The 11,784-nt window shown below is 46.2% G+C and overlaps 5 protein-coding genes across 5 annotated transcripts; 2 read left to right on the forward strand and 3 right to left on the reverse strand.

Moving 5' to 3' along the window:
* Window positions 1–958: 958 nt before the first annotated feature.
* On the forward strand, window positions 959–1,712 carry VTN77DRAFT_2438 (uncharacterized protein; the record flags this gene model as incomplete). Its single annotated transcript, XM_069418277.1, has 3 exons — window positions 959–1,094; window positions 1,205–1,498; window positions 1,558–1,712. The coding sequence occupies 3 exons, from the start codon at window positions 959–961 to the stop codon at window positions 1,710–1,712; spliced, it is 585 nt and encodes a 194-aa protein (XP_069279064.1).
* A 376-nt stretch (window positions 1,713–2,088) lies between these two features.
* VTN77DRAFT_2439 (uncharacterized protein) lies at window positions 2,089–3,854 on the reverse strand (the record flags this gene model as incomplete). The annotated part of the gene is made up of 5 exons (XM_069418278.1): window positions 2,089–2,574; window positions 2,650–2,802; window positions 2,859–3,314; window positions 3,365–3,601; window positions 3,693–3,854. 5 exons carry the CDS (start codon window positions 3,852–3,854, stop codon window positions 2,089–2,091), a joined length of 1,494 nt encoding a protein of 497 aa, XP_069279065.1.
* A 1,760-nt stretch (window positions 3,855–5,614) lies between these two features.
* On the forward strand, window positions 5,615–7,134 carry VTN77DRAFT_2440 (uncharacterized protein; the record flags this gene model as incomplete). The annotated part of the gene is made up of 3 exons (XM_069418280.1): window positions 5,615–5,915; window positions 5,996–6,157; window positions 6,206–7,134. The coding sequence occupies 3 exons, from the start codon at window positions 5,615–5,617 to the stop codon at window positions 7,132–7,134; spliced, it is 1,392 nt and encodes a 463-aa protein (XP_069279066.1).
* A 289-nt stretch (window positions 7,135–7,423) lies between these two features.
* Window positions 7,424–8,205, reverse strand: VTN77DRAFT_2441 (60S ribosomal protein eL18; the record flags this gene model as incomplete). The annotated part of the gene is made up of 4 exons (XM_069418281.1): window positions 7,424–7,501; window positions 7,562–7,929; window positions 8,010–8,114; window positions 8,202–8,205. 4 exons carry the CDS (start codon window positions 8,203–8,205, stop codon window positions 7,424–7,426), a joined length of 555 nt encoding a protein of 184 aa, XP_069279067.1.
* Window positions 8,206–8,836: 631 nt separating this feature from the next.
* On the reverse strand, window positions 8,837–10,264 carry VTN77DRAFT_2442 (uncharacterized protein; the record flags this gene model as incomplete). The annotated part of the gene is made up of 5 exons (XM_069418282.1): window positions 8,837–9,059; window positions 9,117–9,253; window positions 9,315–9,593; window positions 9,734–10,045; window positions 10,154–10,264. 5 exons carry the CDS (start codon window positions 10,262–10,264, stop codon window positions 8,837–8,839), a joined length of 1,062 nt encoding a protein of 353 aa, XP_069279068.1.
* Between the last annotated feature and the right edge of the window lie 1,520 nt (window positions 10,265–11,784).

Genomic DNA, 11,784 nt, shown 5'->3' on the forward strand with positions numbered 1-11,784 from the left:
GTTTCTTCCCCAATATACCATTTCGTATACCTTCCGATGGTATATCCTGATGGTATACTCATACCTTATCACGTGACATACTGATGGTATACAGCTGATCACATGATCCGTGTAACTGTCCTGCCTTGCGGGGTATTGTTTCATCATGCATTGCTGTGTTGGACAGCTTCCCATTTTGTTGGCTCGTAACACTTGTAGCATTAAATAGGCAAATTGCTTTTTTGTAGATATAGGGGTATATCTCTCTGCCCTAGGAGGTTTTCTAGGTCATAGGCATTTGCTTCTTAGAGATGGGTGCATCTAGTAGGCTTTGGGTAAACACTAGGAGCTCCTCAGAGGCATCTAATAGATGTCAGCCTAATGGGCTGGTCTTCTGCATATAGGGAGGCCTATGGGGAAGCCTATGGGCTCGTAGGTAGGCTCATAGGTATATTAAAAGACCTCATTTTATTAATTATGATCACCAATTGTCTAAGTGCTCTGTAAAGACTTAGGGTCACGTTTACACCCTAGGAGATATTTTAGAGATAGGTAGGAGAGTTGAGAAATCAAGAAGATAAGGCAGATGAGGATTGGCTGTCCATGCTATAGCTGTAATTGTCCTCATCGGTGTGAATGTACTCCATAGGGATGACCTCGGGAGGAAGAACAGCCCGGACTTGGCATTGCTCCAAAAGCTGCAAAACGTCATTGGACCCGTTGACACCGATTACCGGCGTCTGGAGGCAAGTGGCGTGCCAAGCCAAGTTTTATATTATAAGAATACCCGCCAAAGCATACCCCGTACAAGCATATGTAATAACTGGTGAGCATAACCACCATTTATCCATCATCATTCATCCGAGAATTCCAAACCATCTGCCTCAAATTCTCTTGGCAACCACTAGTCCCATCCAAGAAGGAAATTTCTTACCTTTGACCATTTGGACATCACAAAATCAACAGTGACTACCTCAAAATGTTCCGACGAGTACTTTCTACCACCCCTCATTCAGTCGTCAGAGCTACGACTCCGAGCATGAGGCCTGCATTCTTGCCTGCTCAAGCATCAAGTCGCGCATATCCAGTTTCTGCAAGGAGCTATCATGAAAAAGATAAGTCTTGCCCCGATGGATTTGTTAGAGCCTTCCATGCCATTTTGTTCCCTTCATGACAATATACCCACCAGCTTTGTTTTGTTGAATCAAACTAACGCCTTCTGCACTGCTTGATCACTACAACAATCCTCGAAATGTTGGGTCGATGTCGAAAACGGATGCTGATGTCGGTACCGGCCTGGTCGGTGCCCCTGCGTGCGGAGACGTGATGAAACTTCAGATTCGCGTTGACCCGAAGACCAACACCATTAGTGATGTGAAGTTCAAAACATTTGGATGCGGTAGTGCCATTGCTAGCTCAAGTTACCTAACGGAGCTTGTACGAGGGATGACTTTGGAGGAGGCCGCTAAGATCCGGAATACCGAGATTGCAAAGGAGCTTTGCTTGCCTCCTGTTAAGCGTACGCCATTTACCCGCCTCAGGAAAACATGTTTTAAGCGATCACTAACATTGGCCCAGTGCACTGCTCTATGCTTGCCGAAGATGCCATCAAATCTGCGATCTCTAATTACTATACGAAAAATCCGAAGGCAAAGCCAACAAATCTTTCTGGAACAGCTTCAACAATCCCAGATGCAAAAGCTGAACAACCGTCTGCGACCACGAGCACCTAATCAGCGGGCAATTGATAGGCGTGTAAGGGGGTGATAAATTATACCGGCTCTGATATTTGATCGATTGAATTATCATTTGTATCATCATTTTCGAGTTTCTTGAATTAGCGGTCGGATTCTGCTCCTATGACCACTGACCTCACGGATACCTCATAAGTTTCGAAAGAAAGGAGTTGTTGAATTGAAACTATTCTGGAGTAGTCCTACACCAATCTACGATACTTTCTCCTACACACTGGCTAAATGCAATCTCCCCGCCGGGCTTTTTACGTTTAGTGGAGAATCTCGTGATGAAAATCGCGTGAAAAGATGATTTGAATATTATGTAAACGTAGCTTTGCATCCTAACAAGTGTTGAAGATACAAACTCGACGGCCTATCGCAGATCACTCATCATATCCTCATCAAAGTCAAGATCTCTCCCCCCTGCCTTCCCATCTTTGGATGTACTATCGTTCCGCTTTTGGCTTTTACGCAGATAATCAACGAATTCCTTGCCTAGCTCCAACCTCTTATCACTGCCTTGCACATTGTTTGCAAGGGCTCTTAGTTTCTGCCGCTCAACGAGCAGTTGTTCTCGAATTGATTTCTCTAAGACAGCATCAGAGCTCGGAAGAAGTGTCGAAAAGCGTAGCAGCGTAGAACTTGACGCATATCTGGGATCCAATAAGGTAGCATTAAGCTTTCCAGATACGACGAGGGAGAGAACAAAAAGCTCGGTTTCGAAGGGATCCCTGGCAGCAAGGGAAGCACGTCGCGAAACATCAGCCATGGTGACCGCAGAGAAAGTGGCGCCTAACTTTAGAACCGAGTGTCGTCGGAATGCGCAAAGTACTTGAAGCACAAGTCCCGTATTGTTATCCTAATAGACGAAAAGATGTTAAAACCAATGGTCACGAAAAAGACTTTCAAAGACCTGGAGAGGAGAAGAGCTTGCCATGTGCCAGATTGACTGTCCTATCTCGGCCTCTGCCTTTAACTTATCGAAGTCTCCAGTTCTGAAAGCATCCGCAAGAGCATCGTAAGGGCGAGCAAGTGATCTGTACAGCTTCACTGCATGGGGCGGGGTGATATTGGGGAGAGGAATCGGCTGTCGACCAGATAAGTTTCTCATCCTTTCAAGAAAGATCTGAAAGTAAATCGTACCGCGCCTTTTGCCAGCAGACTCACTAAAACCCACTTCTTATATGCTTCTACCATGATCGTGCTGACCGAGTTGATCGAAGGTGTAGAGATGACTATGCTGAGGAAGTGAAGTGCTCTATCCCATTGCTTCAGTCCCATGTATATCATGCTGCTGTACAAGAAGTACTGCAGATGATCCCTGTAGGTCAGCTTAGAAGAAAAGCCAGATGCATAGGTGATAAAGGTTGCGCTAGATTCATGCTGCCCGCATAGAACAGGCTGAGAACGTCGTAAATATGCTTGATCAGCGCTGGACGGGAAGAAACATATGTCTTTATCAATCACCGGTAATGCAAGCGCGTATGCCCTTGCGCGAAGGCATATGCGGCTTAGAAGCACATGGTTTGAGGTAAAACTTGAGCCCGACGGATCTAGACGGAGCATAGCATCCCTGATAGGCCGAATTGCTAGAAGCGGCTTCTGGATATCAGACTCATGCTAGCAATTTCAGGCGTTCCGATCCTTACCTTAGAGACTGCCTCGGCCGCTCTTGCAACGCACTCCACGACCTGGCGCCATTCGTAGCCAGCGTATCTCACCTGGACTGGGTCGAATGTCTTCAAGAAGAGTAAAGCCTTCGACCAAAGATATTTTCCAGGATGGAGATCTTCAGGAATGACTCGTTTTGTTCTGGACCTAAGGGCGAGGACGTGAAAATGAAATACTAAAAGGAATGAAAGAGAATGAACGGAAGGATCGAGTTGCTACACATGTTAATGATTATTTCCTAGGCCTGAATGAACATTGAATGATGATGTGTGACACCACGGACGAAATCAACAGTAAGAAACTTACTTCCAGAATGCCGGCAGTGTCTTCATCGGTTTTGTTGGGTAAATATTCTTTCAGATAGGCAACTAAACTGCGAATCTGCTCATCGTATTCCTCATCAGAGACAGCATGCGGAGTATCTGACCGTCGAGGAAAGGAAAGAAGGCGTGGCAGAACATCTGCCATCTTCAGTTAAATGACCAAATCGTTAAGTTGTGACACTGGTCAATAGATGGCGGGGCGCAAAGTCGTAATCCGCGGTGATCTGCCACCAAAACAGAGTGGGCTGGCTCTAGAGCACTTGGGTAGATGCTTTTCGGTTAATAATCAAGCACGGTCATCAATTCACATTCAAGTCAGCTGCCTTCGTTTGAGGATAGAATGAATATATCTTAAATTAAATGGCAGGTGAGATGCAGTCGTAATGTAGGTAGAAAAGCATCTGTAGTCTTCACCGCCTTCGACAACAATATGATAGTGATCAAGTCTGAGCTTGGACTTCCCCACCCCACGAGGTCGCTGCCAGTACGGAGTACAGGGTACAGAGTACTCCGTACGGAGTACTCGTATATTTTACTCCGTACTAAGCTGGATGTGGTATCACCGCCTTCCTATATTGTCCTAGCCTCGCATGGCTCTTGTGTACCTAGGTAGTACCTGTACTCTGTACAGGTGTCAGTAGTAGCTGTGATCTGAGATCCAACATTATGGAACCTTCACTCTTCTCTTCTGATCCTCTTGTAGGCTTCCTTGAAGGCATACTGGAGGGGATACCCAAATTATTCACTCTCAAAATCGCTATAACCATGGGTTTATGAAAATGATGCCAAGACCATTATTCAGAAATAGGAAATAAGCCCTCAGCCTCCTCCAGTTAGTCGAGCCTCCTAGGAGCGACTGCAAGCACAACTGGTGAAGTTATCTAGTACCATCAAACACTTGGAGCATGGCAGCAGTTAGTGGGATTTCCGATCAGATCTCATCTATTAAATCCATTGTGGATTGTGCTCGTTTTGATTAAAGCTATGTAGTAGTAAGAGATAGAAGATGTCGGGAGCTGTCTCGAGGGTCAGGGGAATAAGGAGAATGCACAGAAGAAGTGGTAGAAGGTACCTAAGATCCGATTCAACATCAGGAGCTGCCGTTTTCAGCGGCTCGTTTGCCGTCTACCTAGTTGTTTAACAAGCCTTACAGGTCTAGCTTCACTCGACTGGCGTGAAGAGAAAATACCTAGCCTATGCTAGTTCTATCTCCTTTCAAGGTGGGCTTCTTACCTATATTCCTTGCAACTTTTCTTGCCAATATCGCTTTATTCTATAGTGTATGTATTCCTTACTATATATCTCACCAGATTCCTCGCCATATTCTTGTCAATATACCATATTTCTTGCCCCTCAATAATGTATAATTCCCCGCTGATAATATGATCCCCTGGTATGTACCTAGGTAATTGGCTCACTAGTGCGGGGTGGGTAGATAGTACGGAGTACCTAGGTATGCTTAGTCGTACTTGCACATACAAGCAATATGGACCGCAGGAAACTACTTATTTACATGATAATATCAATCAAAACTACGAAGCAAAATGTCAAGTTTCCGGACTACACGGGGGATGAAAGAGCATCTAACAAAGTCGAGAACAAAGTTGTGGAACCTAAGATCGAACAAACAACTACTCCGTACGGCTAACAGCTCCACACTTTTCTTATGCTAGTGCTTCATCCGAATTCTGGAGATTTTTTTTGGTCTAGTCTTTTCGGGGTACGGAGTACATCTAAACAACACTCGAGCAAAAAATCCACTGAATTTGTATGCCTAGTTAATTCTGACAGTGATGTTTAGATAACTCTGCCGCTTTAGGGGACACAAATTTGACATTTTGTTGCCCAATCCAACCGTTTTACATCAAGTTTAAAGTCACCTTTCGATTCACGATCAAATTGAGAATGTCGCTCACCGAGTCCTCAGCTTCAGAAATCGCAAGGAGTGCATCCTTAGCGTCGCGTCGTCTGGCAACGCTTTCCAACGATGCACGCAATGAAGCATTGACTGCGATTCATGCTGCTCTCTTAGAAAAAAGAGACTATATACTAGAGGCAAATGCAAGAGACGTTGCGGCAGCTACTCGCGCTGCAGCAAATGGCGAACTGAGTCAAAGCGTTCTCAAGCGGCTTGACTTATCCCGGCCGGGCAAATATGAAGATATGCTCAACGGCATCCTGAGTGTTCGTGATCTTGAAGATCCAGGTGTGTGAGAAATCCATCTCGAATAGCATCTCTCGTCTACAGCAAGTTCCACCCTGAATGTTTTGCTAATCCTTGAGAAGTTGGGAAGGTGACCCTCAGGACATTACTAGACGATGGTCTTGTTCTGGAGAGAGTCAGCTGTCCATTGGGCGTTTTGTTAATAATCTTCGAGGCTCGTCCTGAGGTTATCGCCAACATCGCGGCGCTTTCTATTAAATCTGGAAATGCTGCTATTCTCAAGGGTTAGTCGATCCGCTCATCATAATCTAGCCTGTGTTAACTCTCTGCAGGCGGAAAAGAGTCCACGGAGTCATTTGTTGCTATTTCAAATGTTATATCGGAGGCTATTTCAAGCACGCAGATTCCCATTTCCTCCCTCCAGCTGGTCAAAACGCGCGATATTGTTTCTTCCCTGCTCGCGCAAGATGCGCTAATTGACTTAGTCATCCCTCGCGGCTCTAATGATCTTGTTCGATATGTCAAAGATAACACTAAGATACCGGTCTTGGGGCACGCTGATGGACTTTGTTCGGCCTATATCCATTCAGATGCAGACCTGGAAACAGCTGTCAGGGTCATAGTCGATTCGAAAACAGACTACCCGGCTGCTTGCAACTCTCTGGAGACTCTCCTTGTCCATGAAGATGTCCTTGAGACCATTTTGCCCGCCATCGCCGAGGCTTTACATGCCAAGGGCGTATCTCTTCGCTGCGATGCACCGTCGAAAGCTGCCTTACAGAAAAGGTTGCCGACTTCGCAGGCGCTCTTATTACAGGATTCCACAGATAGTGACTACGATACAGAGTTCTTGGATCTGATCCTGGCCATTAAGACCGTGCCGTCGGACTCCCGATCGGGCTCCTCTGTCGAAGCAGCCATCTCGCATATAAATGCGCACTCTTCCAAGCATACAGACATCATCTTGACTACATCGAGAGAGGTGGCGGAGGCTTTCATGAGCAGTGTGGATAGTGCTGGAGTTTACTGGAACGCTTCTACTCGTTTTGCCGATGGTATGAGGTACGGATTCGGTACAGAAGTTGGAATCAGCACGAACAAAATCCATACTAGAGGCCCGGTTGGCCTGGACGGGCTGACTATCTATAAATATCTGATCAGGGGCAATGGGCATATAGCGGCTGATTACTCCGGTCGTCCAGGGGGCAGAAAATTCAAGCATCAGACGCTGGAAATTACAGATGGCAATTCGTTGATTTGAAAGTGACATAATGCTACTTGGATTTTGAGGGAAAGCGATGTTAAGAGTAGCAGAAAGTAGCTTGAGAACTGATATTTGATCTTCCTTGATCCAGTGTGCATTTCACAAACGTATTGAATAGAACTCCTGTCATGCTATGCAGAGGGACAAATTTTGAATTCCTGCAAAGTCTTACCGACAAGAGAAAGACATGGAAGCTAGTTGTAGTCATATGTCGAAATAGGCTATTAGCTCATTCACATGAATGTAGCAGGATTGGCACTCCGAGCGACACGTTATGACACACTTCTTACACCTTGAAACCGCGCGACCTTCTTCGTCCACGAGCCCTCTCGAACTTGCGTCCCTTGCTCTGCACATACGGTTTCTGGAAAATTGTCAGTACAAAACTGAACGAGACATATTCATAATTTCAAAAGAAAGCTACCTTGTGGCTGTGCGGACCGAAGCCAAAGTGCTTCACGGCCTCTCGGGCATTCTTTGGTCCACGAAGTAACAAAGTGTTCGCTCCTGTGGGAGCCCGCAGAGCGAGTTGATCCAAGGTCAAGACCTCACCACCGGCCTTCTCGATCCTGGCCCTGGCAGTAGCGGTAAAGCGGAGGGCAGCCACAGACAGCTTAGGAACGGTCAGAAGCCGATTGTCGTCCGTGACAGTTCCAACGACAACCACGGTCTTGCCCTTGTGCGCATCGGTAACATTGGAAACGATGCGAGAAAGAGACACGGGGGGACGATTGATGCGCGACATGAAGAGTCGGCGAAGCACCACCTTGTTGAAGTTGGAGTCCGTGCGGCCTATCGTCACAGTTACTAGCTGTTCAAAGAGCCCTAGACATTCATAAATTGCAGTATTTAAAGTCTTCGGGAATTCATACGGGCCAGGAATCGGTAAAGCTTCACCAAGAGCTGGAGGTAGACATTGTCGCTCTTGGGCGCCTTGCGATGTGTGCTGCGCACATGGTGACGGTCCAAGTCGATACCTGCGTCGAAATATGATCAGCGATCTCAACTGCTTGCAAGACTTCGAGAAAAACATTCATTAATGATTCTATATTAGATTCACTTACCCATGGCTCCTGAATTTGATGGGTTTTACCCTTGGAGTTGGTTAGCTGTCACACCGTACAGAATGATGAGGTTTTTGGTCTGCAATTTTCAGATAAACGGTGTGTGTGGGTTGTGCCCTACACTAGTACTATTTAGGCTTATAGGTATATGTGCGCAGGTGGATCCCCATGACCACCTCATTAGGTAAGGACTAACTTAGGCTAAGGCCGCTAAGCAGGTGCGGCAACTAACAAGCGAAAAATGGCATGATACTTGTCGATTGGAGAATCTTGAATTCTGAAAGAGGGAAACTTACATAGCCATTTTATGATGCCAATGTACTTTTGCAACGTCGATGTGGAACAGCTTGCCAACCACAATTTTCCTTTTGATACCTAATGCGTAAGAATTCTGGTGAAGGAAAATAAGCATCTAGTTTTGCTATATGAAAGTTCGACTCCGGTATGGCTTGTTCTGTAGAAGAATGTTAACACCTCCCCTTCCCCCTTCCCCCCAAAGAGAAAAAACTAAACAAAGTTATATATGGCCTAAGATACAAAATGATACAAAATGATCAGGTCTTGCAAAGTCGACTGTAATTGTTGGAGCAGGGCCAGGGTATCAAAGCCGGCTGGTATTTCTAGTGAAATACCAACTATTTGTCCCCGAGACTAAGGAAGAAGTCGCGAGTGATCTCAAAACTGAGCCAACTGCTGGCCATGCTTGGTGCTACCTTGAGCAGATTAGGAACAATACCCTTGTACAGACCCCGTATACCTTCTTCGGCCACAATGACCTTGATAGCATCCCAAATGGATGTATAATGATAGCCCATCCCCGTCATGGTATTTATTTGAAATCGTCGTCTCAAAACATCGCTAATGCTCATTAACATCAGGCATCAACATGGCACAGGCCGTAGCATTGGCACTTACAATGGGTATGTGCAAGTTTGTGCAACTGCTCCTGAGATGGCTCCAGCTAGCAGCTTTCGAAAAGGGCTTGGATTTTTATCCCCTTCAGGCGTTAGGTATTCCCTTACTGATTCATAAACCATAAAATTGAGGCCCACCTAAGTAAGAACACAGTCAGGAGCAGAAGTATACGTTTTTTAGATCATCCTGTTCACTTACGTAGGGAGCAACTCCCGCCACGGTTGGAATGATACCACGATATAAGGCGAGAAAACCTCCTTCATTTTTGTACATCAAAACCATCGTTTGAAACATGCCTGGTAATTTTTCTCCAGGAGCTCTGTTACCCAGGGCCGCAAAAGATGCAGACTGAATCGAAAGTCGTGTGCGGACGATATCGAGAGGATAAGTAACAGTAACTGAGGTGATGCCTGCAATTCCTCCAACAATGAGGCGTCGTATCGGGGTTAATTCAGCGTCAGGAGACGGCTCTGCAAACTGGGGAACAATTAGCTCCGTATGGAACCCAGAGAAGGCTCGGCCCAAATGATTTTGTTTAGATCTCAAAAATGAGAATCTGCGAACGGGCTCTCGAGGAGAACTGGTCTCTGCTGGAACGTGTAATGTTGCACGCTTACTTTCTTGTAGAAATTATAGCTTCCAAACTGCACAGCTGAGTAAGGAATGATACGGATACAGTTTGTACCGTTCCCTCGCATGAAGCCTCTCCAGCCTTCCTCTCGGCCTATCTTTACCAGAGCCTTCCAAACTGATAGTCTATACTCTTCTCTCCCAGCGCTTTGAATCTGAAACAATATCTTCAAACGCTCGAGAGGGGAGACAATTGTTCTGGAAACAGCACCAGCCACTCCTCCTGCAATGAATGCCGCAACGACCGGTTCGGATAGACTGTTTCTAGCTCGGTGGAAGAAGGAAGGTGGCAGACGATCCTGATAAGTTTCTAAGTCAGAGAAATTAAAAGTTACCGTTGAATAGAGGACCGCTGCTAAGTTCTTAGGAAATTGCAAGGATGATCTGCATTCTGTGTTGCCGCTTACCTTTTCAGGATCAATTGCAGGCGAAGGCAGTCGCGCGAGACTCTGTAGTGTCTTTCTCTCCTCATTGTCTGACTGTTCATTTCGCGCAGTCTCTCGACGATCCAGGCTCATTGTAGAGACTGGAACACTATCCACAGCGCGTGGCTTTGAATCCGCCATCATTCATGAACTCTGGTAAGAACCGACTTTTTCAAGCTGCAATAAGTAGAATTCGGCTTTGTCAATGTTCCCAAGTCGGGCTTGATGAAGTCCTTAGAAGAGAATCCACCAGAATTGATTATAAGCAGCGAATGAGAAGGCTTGATGACGGCATGGAACGAATTCTCATTGGCGTTCTCCCTGTTGATACTGCGCTGGCCATGGAGGACGACTGCAAACAGAGTAATCGCTACCAGTTCTAGATTATCATTTTTCCGAAAGATTGCCGATTCTTAACGTTAAGGGATGGTAGAGATTGTTAACCTAGGGGACGTTGCAGATTCTGGAACTTATAAACCTATTCCGGGTGAACCAAAAGTTGCGCCCTTTTCGGTTTCCCTGATCTCAGTGAAAGCCCAATGAAAAGCAGAAAATAGAAATGGACACAAGAGAATGGCGATGGAGAGGGTAATAATTTAATAGCAGATTGCGCCATGCAAAGGAGGGATATGCGTCGGCCTCGACAGCACTCTTCTCCCCCTTTCGCTAGGAGACGTGGGTCTGTTACGGGTAAGCTCTCTCGACAATGCTTGCCACCGGCTGTGTCGGTGACTCGGTGGTAGGGATACCCACTATTAATCCCTGGCCATCATGAGCTAGGTAGGTACAGTCAAACCTCGTTATAACGATCCTAATTCGGGCAAAATTCTCGATGGGTATAACGCATCACTAAACCGCTTTAGGAAGGTTATCGTTATAACGAATTCATTTTGCACCAAATTGTGGAATTCAGGTCACCAAATTTGATCGCTGTATCGATTATCGAGTATCGTTATAGCGAGGTTTGACTGTACCTACCTCTATAGTCTGTAAGCCGGGGGAATTGACGCCGCTTTCCGCGCCGCTTTCCTTCGTGACAGTTTGGCCTCGCTGTCTTTTTTCCGTCCATCATCCCAGCTCTAAGCTTTGTTATGCACCCACATCCCAGTGGCGACACGGTCTCGTGAAGCTAAATTCCTTCATGTAAATGTGGTAGTGCGGGGAAGGGGCGACATATTTCATTCCAACTCTGGCTGCCGCTCCATGGTGTCTTTGTGTCTAACGAGGTCCTCGAATGCCATGGCTTTACATACTGCTGGGAATTCTCACCAGGGCTTCTCGTCACTGTTTTATGATAGGTGATACATATCCACTGTCATTCTGAAATTTCTACAAGGCACTGTGAAACTACGCCAGTTGTTGCCGGCATCTAAAGTGATGCCAGATTTGTCTCTGGTATGGTCTTTGAAAGTTGTCTCAGTGAGTATTACAGCCTTTTTCAGCTGCTTGGTAATCTGTGACTAACCCATTCACGACTATAGGCTTGAGTTGTCGCAACCTCAGCCTCGAACCTTCCTTTTTTGATTGCATTTCGACATCGGAGGGCAGATATGATCCCAAAATTTCAGTCACAGTGGCTTTCGTCCCCTCTGCCACCCCCCCCCCCCCCCCCC

Source organism: Rasamsonia byssochlamydoides (assembly GCF_041956645.1).
Source record: "Rasamsonia byssochlamydoides strain NRRL 3658 unplaced genomic scaffold VTN77scaffold_19, whole genome shotgun sequence".
NCBI lineage: Eukaryota > Fungi > Ascomycota > Eurotiomycetes > Eurotiales > Trichocomaceae > Rasamsonia > Rasamsonia byssochlamydoides.